Consider the following 23,231-nt stretch of genomic DNA (forward strand, 5'->3'; position numbering starts at 1 on the left):
AGAATCAGACTAAGAAACGATGTAACCACCATCAAGAATCAAGAGGTTTATTTGAACACCATGATCAAATCCGCAAAAAACTATTTCATCATTGACAAAACTGAGGAAAACAAAAACAAACCCTGTGAACTTTGGAAATTACTCAACAACCAACTAGGCTGCAGCACAAAACTAAAAACCAGGTTTACAAACATAAACATAAAGACAGAAAACACTCTCATCACTGACACGCTGGATGTGGCCAAATACTTAAACACATTCTTCACTAACATAGCCACAACACTGGTTAATAAACTACCCTCCCACTCAGGGCATTTTGGGGTAGAACACATCCTAGCATACTACAAAAACTTGAATTGGTAACAACAGATGAGGTACTCAAAAAACTGAGCGCCCTCCAACCTAACAAGGCCACTGGCCATGACAATATCCCCTCCAAATTCCTCAGAGACTCAACAGCCGCCATCACCCCAGTCATCACACACATAATAAACCTATCCATAAAACAGGGACACGTCCCCAAAGACTTCAAAATTGCGAGAGTGACCCCCCTGCACAAAAAAGGCAGCAAATTAGACCCAGGCAATCCATCTCGAAAGTCATGGAAAAAATAGTCTACGAACAGGTCGACAAGTACCTTGCGAAAAATAATCTAATCTACGAATTCCAATCTTAGTCCTTGGGCCGGACGAGATATCGGTACCGAAAAGGCGGCAAAACCTTACCTATTTTAAAGTGTTCATAGGGTCAATATAAGTTAATTAAAATATGATAGACTTTCCATAGGAGCAGCTTTTTATATTTTTTTACTGTTTGTTATTTTCCTCTATAGGCGGATTTTCATCAGTTCCAAAAAGAACACAGACAGCCAATAGCACATTAAAATTTCTATAACACTCTTTTTGGACATTCCTTTTTATAAATTAAACAAACCTGTGTCCAATTAAATTAGTTGATGAAGTGGGTGTGGCCTATTATTTGGTGGTGGAGCAGTTCTTTCAGGAATCAAAGCTGAATGGGACACAGCTGTCACAGCTGACTGGTAAGATAAATCCAACTTTAAATGTTACTACATGTTAAGGGTTATGAAAACACATATACAATATATATGTATACACATGTGCATGAGAATTTAAGAAGCATATTTGATTGTTTAGAGACATATTTTGTTACTAACTGTATGTTTCATTGCATAAGGGCAATAACGTAAGGCATCATGCAGGGGTCCTAAAAGTGAATTTGAACATTAGCCCTGAATAGCCGATCTACAAGCTAATGTAAAAACAAAATATTGATTTATCTATTTCAGAGAGTCACGCCATCATAGAGCAGTTCTTACAGGAATCAAAGCTGAATGTGACACAGCTGACTGGTAAGACAAATCTAACTTTTTATTCTTGGGTTTAAACAAATATATATATATATTTGTTTGTTTAGAGACTTTTGTTTGTTTAGTGCTACTTTAGAAGTGCATTAGCGTCAGATTTCAAGCTAATTAATGTAAAAACTAAATATTAATTTGTCTATTTCAGAGCGTCACGTCCTTGTGAAAAAATTAATCCAACTTCAGTCGTAGTCAGCAGCAAGGTATGCATCATCCACTGCTCTGACGGGATTTCTGACTCAAACCTGGTGTCACCCCAAAACATGGACTCATGGAAGTCCTTGCTGAGGGCAGCAGAAATCAGACATCATATCCCAATTTTGGACATAGCCAAAGACTTGTGTGAAGGAGAAATTCCAAAAGTACTGTATCATCGCCGATGCCGTAGTATCTTCACATTGAAAAAATCACTAGACACTATCACTCTAAAAACAGCATCTGCCTCAAAAACAGCATCTGCCTCTGTAGCAGCAGAAGAAACTTCTAGAAGACCATCTAGAGATGCACCAAGCAAATCAATAGTGTATGAAGTGAAGTGTATCTTCTGCGAAAAATCAAGCAAGTATATGAAGGGCCAAAACACAAGGGAACCTCTCATACAATGTTCAGAGTTGCGCGCAGATGACATGATCAGAAAAGCAGCAGTCATCAAACTGGACCAGAGAATGCTTGCTATCACTAGTAGAGAGCTTGTTGCTGCTGAGGGCCAATATCATAGGTCTTGCTACCGTGCATACACATCTCATATTACATCTGGGAAGCCTGCTACCTGCTCTAAGTCAAGGAAAGAAAGTGGAGATGCAGAAAAACAGAATGAGGTAGCAGAAAAAAAAGCCTATGACGAAGTGTTTTCATACATTAGGAATGAACTCTTTCCCAATCCAGAAGTAATACCCATGACAAACTTCTCATCAAGACTAGAATCATCCATGAAGTCTCTTGGTGTCAGCCAGATCAAGGACTCAACTAAGAAACATATCCGCCGTAGGATGGAAGACGAGCTTGGCGGATCCATCCATATGTTTCCTGATGAAAATGGAAAGCTTCTTCTATACCCAAACAGCCTATCAAGGACTGAGCTTGTCAAAACAGTATTGTCCTTGAAAATAGAACTGCAACATATCAGATCAGTGAACCCTGATGATGCTGTAACAAAGGCAGCTTTGCTGATGAGAAATGCTATTAAAAAACAAGACACCAAACAAGTGTGGCCACCTGATGTAGAACAAGGTGAATTCTTAATTCCTGAATCCATCACTCAGTTCTTGCAAACACTACTGAATGGAAACTGCAACAGCCCGTCTGAAAGAGTAAAACGACTTGTCACCTCCTTTGGTAGTGACTTGGTCTTTGCAGTCACATGTGGCAGAATCAAGCCACCAAAACATGTACTTCTGCCCTTTGCTGTGAAGTCCTTGACAGGAAACACGGAATTGGTGCACACTCTGAACCGGCTTGGACATAGTGTGTCCTATTCACAGTTTGAAGAGATTGACACAGCACTGTGTCTGCAGAAGATGGAACTGTCAAGAGATGACCTACCACTACCGGCAAACATTTACCAAAATGTTTTCACCACCCTGGCTTATGACAACATAGACCGGCTAGAGGAAACATGTAGTGGAGCAGGAACCTCTCACCGAGTCAATGGCATAGCTGTCCAGGCAAAAGTCATTGGACATGCACCTCAAAGGATCATGCCTACAGTCACCAAGTCAAAGAAGAGGAGTATCAGCCCCAAAACATTGCTGCTACCTACGTACAATTCTGGACAGAGAGTGGGGCCACCAAAAACCCCAAGTGTAGATGCTGACACTACAGCACAAGTCCAGGATGCAAAGGCAAAGAACCTTGTTTGGCTGCTTGCTCGAATGTCTGTCCCAGAAGCTCAGTCTGTGAGCAGCTGGACTGGTTTCAATATTCAGGTCCGCAACAATGTCACAGTGGTCCAAGACACTGTAGGCTACCTGCCAACTATAAATGCTCCTGCTACAGCACTGTCAACGGTGTATGAGATGCTAAACCAAACGTTGGGTATCATGGAGTCCCTGCAGTTAACGACGATCGTCTGTGTGTTTGACCAAGCACTGTATGCCAAGGCAGCAGAAGTAATGTGGAAGCATGAGAAGTTTCAAAACATTATCATCAGGATGGGGGTGTTCCACACTATTTGCAATCTGCTTTCCATTCTGGGCAAACGATTCCAAGATGCAGGGTTGAGGGACCTCTGTGTGGAGTCTGGAGTTGTTGCGGAAGGGTCAGTAACTGGTGTGATGGAAGGCAGAAAATACAATCGAGCTGTCAGGTTGCACAAGCTTGTCTATGAAGCATTGATGAGGCTTGCCTGGAAAGGCTTCCTTCTGTGGATAAAGGAGACACATCCAACAGAGATGTCACACATGGAAGAAGCACTGAGGAGCATTGATAGCTTCCAAGGTGATATCTGTCAGGCATCACTCACAGAGCTTCTAGATGCTGTCTTGCAGTTGCTATCCTGCAAGTGTGTGAGGTCATGCAAACTACCTGAGTGCACATGTCTCAAGAATGGGCTGAAATGCACAAACCTGTGTAAATTACAAACCTGTGCCAACCAATGCAGTGAGGAGGAGACCCCTGCACAGCTGACAGACTCAGATACTGATGATGATTAAAAAAAAATCTGAAGTACCCTGTTGGTACCCTAAACATAGGGACATATACATAAAGATGGACATAAGGAGGGACGGACATTGGTGTTCCTTGGAGTGGTTGCACCACTCAAAAAAAGAAAGAAAAAAGTCAAATATGCACAACTGTTTCCTTTCCTTTAAAGTAATGATAACAAGGGGCTAGGTAATTGAACCTCTGTGACTCAGTGATGTTATGTGACATTGTAACATATTTCTGTTATAGCTGATACTGTATGTCACCTGTGTTTTGGTTTGTGCTGATGTCATAACTAGGTAACTAGGATTGCCTTTTTACGGTCTACTTTACACAGGATGATTGTATAGAGTGTATACATCTGTATACTTTATTTTATTTTGTTGACTGTGTTGGCTCCTTGCTCTGCAGCAGATTATTTTACATTATTTTTGTATCATATTAAAGTTGTCTTGTGCTGCTATTCGTCTGAAATTACTATACTACTTCTATGTCCTGTATCTGTATCCCTGTGGGATCAATGAAGGTATCTATCTATCTATCTATCTATCTATCTATCTATCTATCTATCTATCTATCTATCTATCTATCTATCTATCTATCTATCTATCTATCTATCTATCTATCTATCTATCTATCTATCTATCTATCTATCTATCTATCTATCTATCTATCTATCTATCTATCTATCTATCTATCTATCTATCTATCTATCTATCTATCTATCTATCTATCTATCTATCTATCTATCTATCTATCTATCTATCTATCTATCTATCTATCTAACTCTAAAACCAATTGAATAAGGTAGTGACTGCAACTTGTTCCTGTTTGCGGACGACTCAGCCCTGCTGGTCTCTGACAAGAACAAGTTACAGGTTGAAAAAGCCCTCAGCTCGGAACTAGGCAAAATCTGCATATGGCTCGCCGACAACAAACTATCATTACACATGGGCAAAACAGAGTCCATTCTCTTCGGTTCAAATAACAAACTCAGCAAGACCGACGGCTTCTCGGTTACAGTGGGTGACAATATTATCACAAGGAAAGATGAAATTACCTACCTGGGTTCCATCCTAGAGGCTAATCTTTCCTGTGACAAAATGGCATCCAATGTAATAAAAAAAGTCAACCAACGAACGCGATTCTTGTACCGGATCTCCTCTCTGGTAAACAAGAATACCCTGAAGACTCTAGCAGGAGCACTCATTCAAGGGTACTACGACTATGCTTGCACCTCATGGTACCAAAGCACCTCAAAGGCACTAAAAAACAAATTACAAACATCTCAAAACAAGCTAGTCAGACTACTACTTGACCTGACTCCTAGAACCCACCTCACCCCTGCCCACTTTGACAACCTAGGATGGCTTAGAGTAGACGACAGAGTACAGCAACTTGCAATGGGCCTGGTCTACAAGATACACTACGCGACCAAGGTACCCATGTACATGTCAAAATACTTCCCAAAGGTCAGTGAATACCACGATCACAACACCAGAGGGAGCTCCACAAATCATGTAAAACCCAGATTCGGCTCAAACAAGGGACTAAACACGTTTCGCAATTATGCCACATCAATGTGGAACGCCCTGCCTAAAGCTGTAAAGGAATGTGAATCACTACCCACCTTCAAAAACACTCTCAAAAAACACCTACGTGAGACTGCAATTCGAAACTGGCCCCTACAAATGTCCTAACCTAGTTGTACAGTAAATGACCAAGTAAGGCTTTGTCAACATTCCAATGTACAGTGTAAAATGTGTGTGTGTCCCCTACCCAACCCCCCCCCCCCCCCCCCCCCCCCCACCTCCAATGTACAGCCCTCACCCAACCCACCCAACCCCACCCCACCAACCTCCTCCAATGTACAGTTTCTACGCCAAATGTATATACACTCCTTTTCTGGACACTTTTGTATCACAAACAGTACTGTATTTGCAAATCTGATATGTCATAAATGTATAGATGTAGCAGTACTGTCTATCTGTATGTCATGTATGTCATATATGTTATGATGAATTGAAAATGGGGGACCCTGGTGTAAACAAGACGAAAGTCTTTCTCTGGTCTGCATCCCCTTAACAATTGTATGTATTGAGATGTACTGTACTGTACCCATTCTGCAATCTGTTAATAAACTTTTCAATCAATCAATTCAATTGAGAAGAACAATATAATTTGTCAAAAAGGTTCCTTAATTAGACAATATACATTGCAATTATTTAGTACTTAAGGGTTTATTACAAGTATCTGTGGCTGGCTAATAGTTCAACACACCCAAAGGAGATGATATAATGAAAGAAGATGGTTTCCAGGGAAGGCACTTTTTAGTTTTTTGAACATACAATTTTCACAGATTTGAGGTATAGTGCAGAATTTTGGCTACAGAAAGAGTCATTTTCAAGATAGAAAGGTCATCTTGGGCTTAAATTGAAGTTTAGGGATATGGGAAGTTTTCTATATACAAGTGAGACAGTGATATTCACCGTAATGTGCTGGAAAATAACCATCTTTGTTGTTATTTGTTAAGCGGACAGTATATTTCTTTGTGTTTCTGTGGATGATGCAGGTCATATTTAACAATACAATGGTAGCATGCCCCAAAATACTATTCTGCTACTTACCCCTATGTGTCAAGATACTACATGACAAATTTTAGACTACCAAGTCGATTTTTGTAATTTTATTGAATTAATGTATGCCTTTACACAATTTCGCCAGAGCCATATACCAAAAAGGGGGGTTTGAGGTGATAACCACTAAAAAGCTGCCAGTCAGCAAGGTCTATCATATCAAAACCTAATCTAGGGATGTATAGGAATAAAAAAATCACAACTAAACTTTGCCGCCTCACCGGTACCGACATGTCATATCTGGGCACTTGGCCCAAGGACTATCTGGCTTCAGAACATCCCACTCCACTGACACATGCCTTCTCTATTTGAACGACCACGTCAAACAAGAGGTGGACGCGGACAAATACTGCGGCATGGTCATGCTGGACCTACAAAAGGTTTTTGACACTGTCAATCACTCCATTCTGATTGACAAGCTAAAAACTATTTGTTTTGATAGTTTATCAGTGAGCTGGATGCAATCCTACCTGGAGGGGAGAGAACAGATGGTAGAGGTAAACGGTACACTACCCCCCCCCCCCCCCCCCTGCCAGTGAACTGTGGTGTTCCACAAGGAAGCAAGGTTACCCATCTCAACTCTATCTTAAGTACACACAGATCGTGATGATAGCCTGACTATAATCAGATCTTGACATAGGCCTATTCCCATTAATAACGATACTGTATACTGTGGGATTAAATGTATTTTCACTTTCAATGTTAACTGTTAAGCTGTAGGAATATTTCGCCTAAAGGTACATGCCTAAGTAAATGGTAGATTGCTCCACTTCTGCAAGGTCAATTTGCATGTTCTTGGTATCTAGGAACATCTAGGGACCTGGGGGTATGTATTCCCAGTGTCAGAAATATTGTGTCTGTTACTAGGCTTGAGTAAATTGTAATGAAGAAAAGGAGAATAAAAATTATGATTTATTTTTGCATCTTTGACGGTGAATAATACCATGTTAAATCTGCGGGGTACGAGAAAATGCTCACTGAGCTCATTCACCACCTTATTGAGATCATGTGTACAAAAAATCTAAGCAAATGAATAAAGGGAAGATGATTAAACAGAAGGATTTGTAGATACAGTAATAAATGATAATCAATTTTAATTATGAATTCATATTTGACCTTGAACTTGACCTTGACCTTATTATGGCCAAATCATACATCTATGGATAGGGAAAATGCTCCACTTTCCAATGGCAGGGTTGAATCTGGATTTAGTCATTTCCTTGCGGTTTTACGATAATTAGCATTTTCCGATAAATTCGTATTTCTGATCAATCGTATAAAACATCGGTAAAAATGAAAATATACACTTTGACTACTGTTTTTGATAGGGTTATGGTCTTTACTCTTGGCTACAATTTTTTTATTTTTTTTTAAACATTAACCTCTTAACATCTACGGGCCCACATGTGGACGATTCGCGATGCCACTTTGCCGACCTCTAGTGGCTTGGGTGTGCATTTCTTTTAATACAATATATAGTTACATGCCGATGTGTGAGGCGTGCCCCAAAGTACGCAAAAGTACACATTACCACCCCCGACTCCCGGGGCTCTAGCTCCGTCAATCATTTGGCGATCTCGAAGATCTTTGCACAGAGTTGTAGCCAATGAGTGTGGCTTTCCAATGATACCCCATGATATGATAATTGGGGATCTAATACGGTCTCTATTGATCGATTTATGATAAAGAAAAGCAGGGTCCCCCTATAGGGGGACCTTAAGGCTTAACATGTTTTTTAGTTTATAATGTTATTCTGGTTAATAGGTTGTTTATAAAAGATAAAGTGGTTCCTTATCTCATTGTGGTGTCCTTTATGTCCTGTATATGTATGATAAAGACAGACCACTTTGTGACATTATCCTAGTGGCTGTTCTAGGTATAGTTTAATAGGAGCCTAGTACTGCTCTTCTAATTTAAGGCTCACAATCACCCCTGACAAGAAATAGTATAGGCATATTATACATTTCCTAAATCCTTATGGTCCTGAGAGTGTTCTAGATTTTGTATTTCGTGTCCCTGTTGCTCCTAGATGACACAATGCTAAAAGATAGTATATCATTTAGGCAAAAATCATGTAAAAAAACGTCACATTTTAAACGCCACCTGCTCGGACTACCCGGTATACAAAACATGCGCGCTCAAATATCATATCCGGTCCGGCTAAATATATCGTCCGCTGGTCCTTCTCGCGTGTCACTTAGCTTGTACACATGATTGCACTTAATTTGGCAAAATTAACGTCTATTATAAGCAGAAGTAAACCGATACTTTCAAATAATTCATACGCTGGCTTTTACTTCTTATCAATCGTTACTTCTACAAGAACTCGACATATGTCAAGCCAACCTAAGCGACTCTGCACTGAAAACATGTCGGCTATAAAGATTGGCACTCATAACGGCACATTTCATTGTGATGAAGTTCTTGCTTGTTTCTTCCTCCGTCAACTCCCTGAGTACAAGGTAGGTAGAAAGACTTCGATTGAGGATGATTTCAGACGTGGGGTTTGCTTTGCTGCTATGATGTATGGTGTATGCTGTGCAGCTGCACGTTGCAAGGGTTTGCTAGTCCCAGCAGTTAGTTATGAATGGGGATTCATGCACAGACGAGGTGGGTGTAACACCTGTACTGCGTTGTGACTCGTGAGGTGTTTGTCTGTTATCATTCTGTATTAGATCATTTGTGCACAACTAGCTCTCCTCGTCTTGAGTCATACTTGTGGTACGTAAGGGGGACCATAGCCCCTTTCGTGACTGCTGATGCACGCCTTGCTTTGAATACAGCTGTATTCAAAGCAAGGCGTACATCAGCAGTCACGAAAGGGGCTTGGGGGACCCTGATGTAAACAAGACGAACGTCTTTCTCTGGTCTGCATCCCCTTTACAATTGTGTGTATTGACTGAGCCGTACTGTATTGTACGGTACCCATTCTGCAATCTGTTAAATAAAGTTTTCATTCATTCATTGGTGTTATAGCATGCCAATAGAGGGCGCTGTCGTACAGATGATCCCTACAATGATGATGACAGCAAGCACCATTTAATTGAAAGTGACTGCTGTTCTAAAATTCTAAAACACTCATTAAATCTTCCATGTTACAGGATGCTGAGATTGTCCGGACCAGGGATCCCGCAGAGCTGGCCAAGTGTGACATTGTAGTGGATGTAGGAGGAGAGTTTGATCCAAAGAGACATCGCTATGACCATCATCAGAGGTACTGTAACGTTACAGTGCAGTAAAGCCGCCACATATCCTTTAGAGTTATTTCTGTTTTAGACTGAGCTATACAATAGTTAACTCATAATTCAGTGGATAATTACACTGATGTGAAGACGATTGTCAAATGGTAAGTAACCTACTAGTTGGCCAGAATCTTTTTTAGGTAGTCCTAAGTATGTAGAATGATATGTTAAGCAAATCAAGTCAAGCGTTCCTTTATTAATCCCTTGGGGAAATCCAGGGCCCTCATTCATCAACGTGACGTAGAAAATGTTCTATTTTCATACTTAAGCACAGAATTTAGAATATGTGCACGCACAAAAAAAACGGGATTTATCACACGTGCGTACACAGGTCCTACGCACACCTGTCTTGATAAATATGACTTTGATCCTACGTTTGAGCTCGTGCACTGTTTTAAGTATTTGCATACCAGAACCGCCCCGATTAACCATATACGGTAATGGAACACCCCCAAGAAATGTGGAAAAATGGACTAAGCCGAGGGAAGCGTGTTATGTGACAGGCTGACAGGCTGACAGACGTGTACACGTACGGTGATGTCGGATATGATATTGCTGCCTGGGCAGCGCAAATACTAATAAAGACCGTGCTGGAATATGACTGCCTTTTCCCGTTTTGTTTGATTAATACCCAGGGATTAAAGTTCTCCTCAATTTTATTCCAAATCGCGACGGATTTTCCGTCAATTTTCTACCTGCTGCATATGATTTCTAGAGGCATACAATCTATTTTGATGTCAGTATTGGGTAGCCTATATAAACAATAATACGAGAGCATATACAAGAACAATGAATCTCACTGCCATGTATGATGTAGCCTGCCTTTCAATACATGAACTTGAATTCCATCATGTTTGTGTGCTGTTGTCACAATGGGTGGTACTGGTACAGTAATAACAGTCTACACAATATCACGATGGACCATGCCATGTAGCCTATGTTCTATTATGAGATTATCTGTGACGACAAATGTTCTAGAATGTTTGATTAAGATATCATACTCTGACAGCATGCCTATGATCAACAAAAACGCGAACTTGAATCCCATCATCATATTTACATAGTCTGTCCACTATCTTTATTACTTTGTTATTCCCCCCCCCCCCCCCCCCATCTATGTAAAGCGACCTTGCATGGGTCTCTCTTGAAAGGCGCTATGTAAAATGAAGCTATTATTATTATTGTTGTTGTTATTATTATCATGTCTGTGTGCTGAGCTCAGTGACGTTTCAACGGAGCGAGGTAATCTATTCTAATCAACAAATTGAAGTAGAAAGCATTCCGTTGTGGCCAATCTTATTTGGAAACGTGACACAGAATAATAGTATGTCGCTTTTTATTTGAAACAATATTTAATGGCGTTTGGAGGTGGTGTTCTGCTTCTGCCCCCCGTGCCAAACAAGCAAGCCAACCTCTTGTTCCCGCATGAGCCCGTTATAATTACACTACTGTCGCTATTTTACAATGAACTATAATGAATTACGGGTCATACAGAAGTTGAACACGCCAGTGTTGGAACTTGGAAGTAATGCACGGAAGCTTATTTCCGCGTTGAAACTAATGCAGAACTGAGGAGCGCTTATGCCGTAGTAACGATGTTCTACCACTGGGCGTCAGCTACGCATGCTCCGAGCTGTGCGTAAATATAAGCACGAAGTCAAGTTCAAGTTGAAATTGATGAATCCCACACTTTGCTTAGAAATGGTCGTACGCACAGGTTAAGCACATATCTGTGCGTAAGTCACGTTGATGAATGAGGGCCCAGGTGTCATAGCAGCATGGGGGACAGGAGAGGGGAGGTACAGGCAGGAAAAATATAATAATAGGAAATAATATGAATAATGGTAGAATATAAACAATTAATAATAATATAATATAATAGAACATGATAATAATAATAATAATAATAATAATAATAATAATAATAATAATAATAATAATAATAATAATAATAATAATAATAATAATAATAATAATAATAATAATAATAGAAGGGCAGTATATTCAAGGCGGTTAGGTGGCCGAGCGGAGATTGCGTTCGTCACCAGCCCCGGATTCGCCTGTTCGAATCCAGCTCACAGCTCCGGGGTTGTCACCAGCTTGGCTGGCCGTCTGCACTAATACAATTGGCTGTATTAGAGGGTGGGAGAAGCTGGCGGGGTGGGTCCGGGTCGTTGTAAACAGCGACTCCTACAGTTCGGTCGGGGCGCCTGCTAAGCGCGGATAGGACTCGAGGGGGATAGTGTGGTCCTCCCACACGCTACGGTCGCTACGCCCTCTCGATGAGAATCCGCGCTGCCAGGTGAAAAGAAGCGGTGATTGGCTGGACGTGTGTCGGAGGAAGCACGTGGTAGCCTCCACTCTCCCAGATGATCTGACTGTGGGGGGTAAGTGCGCAGCGACCAGGAAGGGACTGGGAATTGGCATACGACTAACATTGGGATGGGAGAAAATCGGAGGAAAAATGGAGGGGGAAAAAGACAAATAAAAAAAAAAAAAAAAAAGAAGAAGGGCAGTATATTCTATCAATCCGACACACTGCGCCAGAGTCCGGGCAATGTTGTCCAGTCTATGGCTGAACATGCATCTTGGCTAGCTCCTCATAGAGGGGGTGGGAGGGCTTTTCCAGTATAGCGTCCAGCTTTTCCCTCATCCTCCTCTCTGCCACCACCTCTAGTTTGACCAGTTCGACTCCCACTACGGAGCTAGCCTTCCTCACCAGCTTCAGTTGAGTTGATGTAGCCCTCCCCAGCATACCATGGCAAAGAAGAGGACACTGGCTACTACAGACTGGTAAATAATTGCAGCAGCCTATTACATGCGTTGAAAGACCAGAGTCTCCTCAGGAAGAGCAGTCTGCTCTGTCCCTTCCTGTAGAGGGCCTCTGTGTTGTCTGATCAGTCTACTGTTCAAGTGTCATCCTAGGAACTTGTAGGTCTCCTCCCCTTGGATAGTGATGGGAGTAGGGAGCCTCTTCTTGCTTTGCCGATAGTCCACCACCAGCTGATGTTGAGTTGGAGGTGGTTGCTATTGCACCACCCTATGAAGCCCTCCACCAGGGAGAGCATGGAGTCATATACAGTAGTTGTAACACACATGGTGCTCGGAGCCTTTTATTACCATAATGCAGGTCTCTTGCGTGGGAAGAAAAACATCTATAGGTCAGCTAAAGGGGGGGGAAACCCTGGCCAAGAAAGATATTAGGCTCATCAGACTGGCACTCTGCTCCACTCCCCTCACTTTTGACCTCCTTTCGTGGACAAACTTGTGAGAGTCATGGCACCATTGTAACACACCTGGATTCGAACCTTGGTCTTGGTGCATGGGCATTGGGACAGCAAACATCTACCGCTCAGCCGACGGATGATCCAACATCCAAAAGAGATATTAACCTTATTAGGGTTCAGGTAGGGCTACATGGATGGATACAGGCCAGTGTTGTTGTCTTTGAGGTAAATACACCAGGGGCGTCCATTTGGTATGGCAAGGTATGGCCATGTAAATATATATATATATGTATATTTTTTTTTACAATTTTTTATGTTGATTTAGAATTCGAATGTCAACATTATGAACGAAGCTTCGAACTATTCGGTACAGCCCTAGCATGTTTTGATATTGTCAATTATCTCACTTTTACTAGGTGACTTTTACTGTGACTAACTGAAATATGCCCAAAAAAAAGGAAAATGGTTTTATCAAAGGGCAGCAGAGACAAGTGATACAGGGACACAGGTAAGGTCTGGCTTAGTGATTATAATAGTGCAGTTCAGCATTCAGTAACCCATACTTTTTGTGAATGTGTTTTTGATACTACATTCTGTTGAACACACACCTCAAAACCGTACCTAAGGAAAATTGGCTCAATTGCAAGAAAAGTAATAGACAGTTATGATATTACATTCTGCATAATTCGTATGCAAAATATTGTGGTTCCCTGCTTTAGTCTGTTGACACATTTCTATACTAAAAATGCTTGTGTAATCCTGTGTCATACCTAAATGTCATATAACTGAATTGTATAGAAACAACTCACCAAAAGTGACTGTAACTGAGGGGTACAATTCCCTGACTGTATTACTAGATATGATACTTACTACCACTACCTTTGTACTTAATATTCGGCCACCCAGTACACGGCATAAATATATTATCATGAACACTCTCACGTAGATGAAACGGATCCAACACAAATGTACGAATTAGAAACAGGTCTTTATTTCTACACAGCGATGGTGTGTAGAATAAGCACTTAATCACTTAATTACATTTATGAATTGAAATAGTATGCACTTTTATGGCAAGGAGTATTCGTCGGTATATCAATAGAGAATGTCCAATCTCTGAAGGCGCAGGTGGTAAATATACGACCTGGAATAGTTAAGGAATAACAGCAATGATACTTTAATGATTATACTAGATACCAGGGTTCGAAATTAACGGGGGCTTGGGGCATAATGCCCTTGAAAATGGACAAAATGCCCTTGAAAATCAGTTAAGGAGGGCACTTAATGCCCCCGACAGTTTACTAATTATATATATATATTTATCCGGTAATGGAGCGTCTGTGGGAGTACGGTTCAGATGACGCGCAAATAAAAAAAATTCATTTGGCGGAGCCGGTGTTCTGCACTGGCTGCAGGCAGCAGCAGCCAGCTGCCAGGTGCTAGTCAGTTTGTGTAAAAATGGCACGCACAATATAAATCAATCTTCATTACGACTTTAAAAACATAGCCATTAACATTACATATGCCTACACACATCTTGCCATAGCGTTAGGAGTTTGTAAACACAACGCACGTTTTAACTATGGTAGCCCGACGCAGCCCGCAAGCTAATACTGTAGTCAATGAAATGTCACCGTAGCTACTAGCTACTGTAGCAGAGGAGGAAATGGGAGTCTGAGAGGCGGGGTGTTTAAAGACAATGATAGGCGTTTATTCAACATCCAAGAAGGCTAACATACAACTGTGTTTTACTAACTCCAACCGGGACTATTGCCGCTTTTCCACTGCATGTTGATGTTAGAACGTCTCCTCCTAACGTTACCGGAGCTGATAACATTGTCTGGGCTGGTGTTCCGTGACGCTAAAATGTCCGTGGGGACCCGGCGCCAACCCATAGATAGTTCCAACTCACCGAATTACGTAATCCACCACAGTTGCACTCAATATTTAAATAATGTTAGTCTAAATAAATGTAGACGGAAACATAATAATTTCAAGCAGAAAACGAATCTTTCCATTAAGAACTGACGATCAGGGAATTTAAACATGGTTGACATTGTTTTTGTGTGTTTATATTAAAGAAAGGAAAGTCTAGTGCTGGCTGAGCATATTGTTTGTTTGCACTAAGTTAATACTTTGACAAATGTAGCCTATATTTTTCAGTCAGTTCGGTCTTTGTGTGCCAAACATTATTTAAGGCTGTAAACACTGTAAACCTTTTATTTTATTTTTAATAAATGAGAAGCATGTTTAGATTTGAGTGTTAAATTTTTTTTTAATAAAAATTAACATATATCGAACTGAAAACCGTGACACCAAAATCGTGATACGAACCAAACCGTCCCATTTTGTGAACCGTCCCACCCCTACCGTTTATCATAAAAATGCAGTGCCCCCGAAATACAAAAAAAAGCCCCCGAAAATCAATTAAGGGGGGCAAAAAAAGCCCTTGAAAAAAAATGTTAATTTCTAACCCTGCTAGATACACTAGAGGGGGTTAATCCGGTCGCTTGTAAGCCGACAGGAGTAGGAGGGGGGGGGGGTAGAATCCGGCTGCCTCGTCCGGCCAAGGGTATCCCAGGTGAACCCACTGTAGTGCCGTTCAATGCGCCGGCGATCCTTGGACCACAGATGAAAGCAGGTGGACTCTTTGTGGGCCGGCTCTCTCCGGTCCACGGGGGAGAGGCGTGAAGCGACCTCGTCTTGCAGAGCGTCTCCTCACCTTGCGTCCTCTCCGGGGGGGGGGTTCCAACACACGGCAGTGTCGGGGGTCTTTATCCATGGAATAATCAAAGTATCCAAAGCATAATCCGTGCCTGGGAAGGCGGGCTGTCGTCGGTAGAATAATCCGGTATACAGGTCCACTCGCTCGTCGGCTCTGGGGCTCCTCGGGTGCAGCTTCACATAGGGTCAACCACCCTGGGTAAGCAGCCAGTTCTCTGCCCGAAACGATGGGGTACTGACTACGGTAGTATTCTCACCGCACGAAGCACTATATATTAACAGACTATTATTAGCTTAATAGACTACGTCCAACTCGACGATATAGTGCCAAATATGACTATTCAAATATTAATATACACGATGTCTCAATACCGATGGTAGGCGAACTTGGCCTTACTCCCACACGTGGCGTCGCGGGGAGGCTTTACGTCTGTGACTCTATTGGAGGGTAAGAAACTGGACTGAAAAGAAAGTCCTACTTTAGTAGCGCAGTATATATACGCACTATGAACAAATAGTCCCATTAGTGGTGCGGTAGCCAAATTCCTACGCGGAACTAGGACTTGTTCGTACATGTCGAGCGGTACGTTTGAACTGGGTCTGAGGGGTATGGCAGCCTGGCACCAAGGTCTCGACCAATAGTAGAATGGAGACTATTATGGGATGTTCAGTAGGCTAGAATGGATATTCAATGCATATTGTACAAGGAATATACAAGGGATATCAGGGAATATTAGAGAATATACAAATACAATTGAATATATATATATAAATAAATATATATATTCGGTTTAATCTGGCCCTTCACAACAGTGACTATTGCACAACTGATTTGACAAAAAAAATCCACCAAGGGGGGGAAACCCACCCTTCACCCCCCCCCCCTCCTCGCCATACCTTGCCTTTTACTGAAAGGACAACACTGAAATACACCTCCACAAAGAATACACATGTCATGATTGTCCTGGCTCTTTTAACTACTCACTGGCCTATTTCCAAGTCCCAGCAGGAGGAAAGGATACATTTCTTGTTTGGATCTGGCAGTGAAAGACTTGTGATTTCTAGGTGTAAATATCACTTTTATCCTCCACTAGCCTTTCTTTCCCTCCCGCTGACGTTCCTGCCAACTGAGTGCACTTGGATGAAGACTTGTCACATTGAGTAATCATTTTAGGGCTTTCCCCAGGAGTTTCATACAAGATGGTGCTGAGCAATGTTCCCTCTAATTATTTTTTGGTCTGAGCAAACACTCAAACCTCCTGAGCAGACATCAGCAACTACTGAGCAACATACGTCACCTGCCGATTAACCGGTTAGTTGATAAGCGGCGGTTTGTAAAAAATCTGAGAATCTTAATTTCCCTTAATGTCTAACATAAAAATATATACATTTTGCTGATACACAGAGAAATAATACAAAAATGCATATATATTCCTTAATCTAATATTTATTTGACCATTGATTGACGATACAGAGCATAGTCCTTACTTTGGCGGCGGCGGTGTGAGTCGTGTCACTAACTTTTGTCTGACTAGTCATTATTTTATTAAGTGAATTATAATGCGACTTCAAGGGTGACCATATTGTGATTTTTTTAAAAGAGGACACTCTGCCTTCAGCCTCAAGATACTTAATCAAAGTTTACTCAAAGATGCCTTATCATTATAATATATTTAAAGTATACCTCCTCTGTATGGATATAAAATTATTGTTTATATTATTTTATATAACAAAATAATATCTCTCTATAACCAAAGTTACTCAACATGCTGTATTATGCCTAAAGTAATCTATCTGACAAATCTCAAGAAAAGAACTAAATCAACCTATGACAAAATAATATATATTTTCAAGTCTTACTGGACAAAATAAATAACAAGAAAAATATGATGTAATGTTCTAAATAATACCTCTTCTGTATTAGAAAATCCAGCTTTAAAAAATATATCTTTATCTTTTCAATGTAATGTAAATTATAAAACAGTAACCTCACAAAGATACTAATTTAAAAGTGCACTATGCAGTTTCAGATTTGTTGCAATTAGTGTACTAAACTAATTTATTACACACATAATCCTTATGATTGTATCATAAGCATCTTATCAAACCAAAACATCATTTTGAGGCATCAAAATAGTTTTCAATTATTTTCTTTCTCTCTCTGTATAGCTGCATTCTTCAATCAATTTGGTCAACTTTGCCATGCCTTCGCCTTGCACTGCTTTGTTTGTAATGTTTTGCTGTGTCCATGTGAGCTTTGAGATCGCCAGCACCTTTATTAGACACATAAACATATGGTCAAGCTTTGCACGCGTTGCACTCCGCTTCCAATTAGTCTCGACGAGATGATAAATTGGAAATTTTCTCTGCAGTTCATCTGTAATGTACATTTTCGCGTTTGCATTGTGAGGAGCCAGCAATGCTGGTCGGATCTGTCCACTTCCTCATCTGTTGTGTGTGTCTGTGTGAGTGTGCAGTAGCGCTGCCCACAAAGCACTGAAAGCGGGGCTTCTCTTGGTAACGTCACACGCAACACGTTACCGTTAGGGATGTCCCGATCAAATTTTTTTGCTCCTGATCCGATCCCGATCATGTGATTTTGAGTATATACCGATCTTTCCCGATCCGATCAAAAAAAATAAATAAAAATAATATATATATATTTATTTTTTATCCCAATTTCTCACATTACATTCACCCTCGATGTTAATGTTATCCAGGTGAAAAGTTAACTTCATTCAAGCGAGGCATTGCAATCCTTGACATAAATCATTTGATGTATAATTAAATCAAAGGAAATGCGTTTGGGTCTGAGAGTGTGGCTGGTCTGCCGTTCTGCAGCTGGATACTATTGGTTTGTTTTGGCAAAATTCTTCTGCTCTGTGTGACAATAAATAAATGAATGATGATATGCAATTTAAAACCAAAACTAAGGCCTCAGTATGAGTTTAAGACGTGTGAACATGGTCATGTTTGTTGAATAAAAAAAAAAAAAAATTTGTGCGACCGATTTCAGATGTGCGCGGGAGCGTTTTGCCATGTGCGCACGGGCGCACCTTAGGGGGAACATTGGTGCTGAGCTAGGGGGTGGTCTGGCAGGGGACTGTAGGGCTGGGCTATATATATATATTTAAATAATCTTTTTTATTGTTATTATTTAAACAACAAATGCATGTTTATTTTGCAGCAATTCTTTGTTGTTGCCGTCATCTTTAGTGTTACAGCTGGCTGTGGCTCCAGGGGAGTTGAACAGTTCTGGCTCTGCTAGTTTCTTTTCTATGTTTTGGCGCTTTTTTGGTGGACAAACCACCGCACATGTGCACCGTGTCTCGCGACTGGAGACTAGCTCTGCTAGCACACATAGCCTACTGTGTACAGACTGTTTCAAACTGTATTTTAAATTAGAAAGCAAATAAAATAAATGGACAAGAGAAAAATAAATCTCAATTTGGTCAGTATTGTCATTTGGACAAGCAAAGCCATTACTTTAAGTTGCAGGCAAGAAAGAAAAGTCTGTCCACTGCCCTGTTGCAGGTCACAATACAAATAATAAAAAAAAAGATTATCGACCACGTTTCATATTGCGAGGAAAAATATATCGTGATAATTATCGTTATCGTTTTATCGTCCACGAGGCAAAACATTTGCAATAAAGAAAGACATTTGCTGTAATTTCCTGCAACTTAATTTCAACCAAGCACATATTGGAGAATGATGCATCTGTTTCTAAGCTGCCCCCAAGCTTTCACTGCAAAAAAGTACAAAAACACAAACAAAGCCCTGAGTCCATTCCAGGTGTCTGTCTCCTGATGTCGTCACTCGTCATGCTAATTATAGCTTGCTGTTATGATGACCATGGTGATGAGGATGTAACAGGGCTCTCTCCCCAGCAGGCGATAAACCATAATTAGTGCTACTTCAATTGAATGTCCCCCCCCCCTGCTGCTGGCTCACGAGGCACAGTCTGCCACGTCATTGCATTGGACCCACGGGGGAAATCACTCTGTGCTGGAGGGGGGCGGGGGGGGCTAGATGGTCTGGATCATGCGTAGTGTGAGGTCAGCGGTTCCCATTCTTAGCTGTGTTTGTCAGACGGGCAAAATTCCTGTGTTGCAAATTCAGTCTTCTCCACAGGACTGCATGGTGAAATCTTTTCCCACAAGGAACATTTAAAGGGGAAATTCACCCTAAAACAGAATCTAGGTAACCTTATGCTATTTCAGTGATCTTGGACAGTTAATTCACTATATTCGACATAGACTGTCTCTCTCTAAGCTGGAAATCAGAGCATCAAGACTTGAATTTGGATGTCATCAAGTGACACTTTTTGGAATTGGTCCATTAACAGTGTCTGACTTTGAGGGCTGATATATTTTCAGTTTGAGCTATTACACCCAGCTTTGTTTAAATAATGTACTAGGGCTTACGGTTCTGAATTGGAAGATTTACCCATATCCCAGTAAAAATCACCATGGGTACAGTAATTGTCATAGTGTCCATAGAGTCCATTCTCTTCGGTTCAAATAACAAACTCAGCAAGACCGACGGCTTCTCAGTTACAGTGGGTGACAATATTGTCACAAGGAAAGATGAAATTGCATACCTAGGTTCCATCCTAGAGGCAAATCTTTCCTGTGACAAAATGGCATCCAATGTAATAAAAAAAGTCAACCAACGAACTAGATTCTTGTACCGGATCTCCTCTCTGGTAAACAAGAATACCCTGAAGACTCTGGCAGGAGCACTCATTCAAGGGTACTACGACTATGCTTGCACCTCATGGTACCAAAGCACCTTAAAGGCACTAAAAACAAAATTACAAACATCACAAAACAAACTGGTCAGACTACTGCTTGACCTTACTCCTAGAACCCACCTCACCCCTGCCCACTTTGACAACCTAGGATGGCTTAGAGTAGATGACAGAGTACAGCAACTTGCAATGGGCCTGGTCTACAAGATACACACAACTAAGGTACCCATGTACATGTCAATTTACTTCCCAAAGGTCCGTGAATACCACGTCCACAACACCAGAGGGAGCTCCACAAATAATGTGAAACCCAGATTCGGCTCAAACAAGGGACAAAACACGTTTCGCAATTATGCCACATCAATGTGGAACGCCCTATCCAAAGCTGTAAAGGAATGTGAATCACTACCCACTTTCAAAAACACTCTCAAAAAGCACCTACGAGAGACTGCAATTCGAAACTGGCCCCTGTAAATGTCCTAACCCAATAATACACGAGACCCTCTTCTTGGGACCAAGTAAGGTTTTGTGGATAATCCAATGTACCCCAGCCCCAGCCTGCCTACCCCCCCCCCTCCAATGTACAGTTCCCCCACCCCACCTACCCAACCCCCCCCCTCCAACCCATCTACCCAACCTCCTCCAATGTACAGTTTCTTCGTCAAATGTATATACTCTCTTTTTTAGACTCTTTTTTTGTATCACAAACCGTACTGTATTTGTAAATCTGGTATGTCATAAATGTATAGATGTAGCAGTACTGTCTATCTGTATGTCGTGTATGTCATATGTTATGATTAATTGAAAATGGGGGACCCTGATGTAAACAAGACCAGTCTTTCTCTGGTCTGCATCCCCTTAACAATTGTGTGTATTGAGCTGTACTGTATTGTACCCATTCTGCAATCTGTTAATAAAGTTTTCAATCAATCAATCAGAGTTGTTCCACTATTCACGGTCTATGGAGCAGCTCCAGGATTTGTCTCTTGATGACACAATTGCTAGAGTCTTGTCTCAGATGTTCAGTTTAAGGGTAGAATCCATTCTGTAAAAAAGAGCCCCTCTTGGTATTGGACTTTGTTTAAAATGTTTGGTTTTGGTCTGGTGTGTAGGTTGGATTTGAGTGGGTATAAGGAGGGGTTGCCATACACCAGAGGAGTGAGGTTCCACCGTGATCTTCCCCCATTGTAGCCACCCAGTGAAAATCAAACTATTAAAATATTATGGCAAAACCGTATTGAGTAGGTTCATGATCTTTGAAGGAGAGCTAGATTATTTCCTTCTTCTACTACTATACCCATAAGACTTGCTGATCTTTGACGAATCACAAGAGCACAACAACTCTGACATTGGTATCCCTTCTCATCTCATCTGCTATTTGTCGCCATGTTTGTTTTCAATGATCGCTACGAACAGTGGGCGGCTAAGTGGCGCAGTGGGCAAGCCGGCGCTCGCCACTAATGCAGGAGACGCTGGGTTCGAGCCCAGCTCTCTGCATTGCTACCAGCTTGGCTGGTCGTTCAGAGGTGGGAAGCTGGTGGGTGGGGATCAGACGTTGTGGACAGCGACTCCTACAGGTCGGTTGGTGCGCCTGCGCAGCAGAATCAGGAAGCGACGGGGGCGGCGTGTCCCTCCCACGCAGACCCCCGCCGCTGAGAGATCGCGCTGTGCAGGTGAAAAGATGCGACGGCTGTTACCTCGAGTACCGGAGGGGACACGTGATGCAAGGCTTCGTCCACATTGCAGCCGGCTTGTGGGAGGCATGGCCTAACAGCGTTCGAGACAGGGGAGGGTAGAATTGGACGATACAAAATTGGGATGGGAAAAAAATAGAAAATGGGAGAAAAAAAGCAGATAAAAAAAAAAATTATCGCTACGAACATTCACGTCCAGAACACGAAAACTATGGTGTTAGGGAAAACCCAATTGTATTCTGTCTGTTTTTACTATTTTGATTTGGTAATGTTGTCCAGTCGGCTACACAGCCTTTGCTCCCGAGACTGTGCTGTACAATGGGAACTGTAGGTACAGTCTTGTACCCATGACGTCTCATTTAAATATGCTCAACTCTGTTCCCCTCACATTTCAGCTCAGTTAAACAAGTGGAGCCATATAAACCCAGCTACCTTGAGAAAATCTTTGTACTTGAGATCACAGGCAAAATTCTCCCAGCACCATCATGCGACTCCCCAGGTATATTCCTGGCCACACCTGAGGGTCTGCCAAGAGAAATCTGGAGAAATTCACTGTGTAATAAGTCACAGCTATATTAACTAAATCATACTGTGAATTATAGGTATATATTATAACTATATAGCAACTTATTACAGTGGATTTATCCAGACTTCTCTTGGCTGAGCCTGAGGTGTGAGCCAGCAATAGCAACCTCTCCCTATACCTACTCAAAACTGTACTATATAAAGCACCACTGTATGCACACATAAACACATTAGAATGTACTGTACTTAGACTATTTATGTGACTAATGTGGAATAATGGGAGGCAGAGGTAAGCTGTGACTCAGGAACATCATGTCTCGCATGTGTCCAGCCAGTGCTGCCAAGTAAGGCTTCATATGAAAGCTCTGACTGGAGTAGCACTGAGTTATTTCTGTCAGCTACA

At 41.5% G+C, this 23,231-nt stretch overlaps 1 protein-coding gene across 1 annotated transcript in view; it reads left to right on the forward strand.

Annotated features, from left to right (window-relative positions):
- The first annotated feature begins 8,828 nt into the window (after positions 1 to 8,828).
- Positions 8,829 to 23,231, forward strand: part of myg1 (myg1 exonuclease) — a 68,208-nt gene continuing 53,805 nt past the window's right edge. The window contains exons 1-2 of the mRNA XM_084317801.1: positions 8,829 to 9,125; positions 9,765 to 9,877. Of these exons, the coding sequence (XP_084173927.1) occupies positions 8,874 to 9,125; positions 9,765 to 9,877 (365 nt within the window). The 5' untranslated portion in view covers positions 8,829 to 8,873. The remainder of the gene's footprint in view (positions 9,126 to 9,764; positions 9,878 to 23,231) is intronic.

Source organism: Notolepis coatsorum (assembly GCF_963971535.1).
Source record: "Notolepis coatsorum genome assembly, chromosome: 6".
Classification (NCBI taxonomy): domain Eukaryota; kingdom Metazoa; phylum Chordata; class Actinopteri; order Aulopiformes; family Paralepididae; genus Notolepis; species Notolepis coatsorum.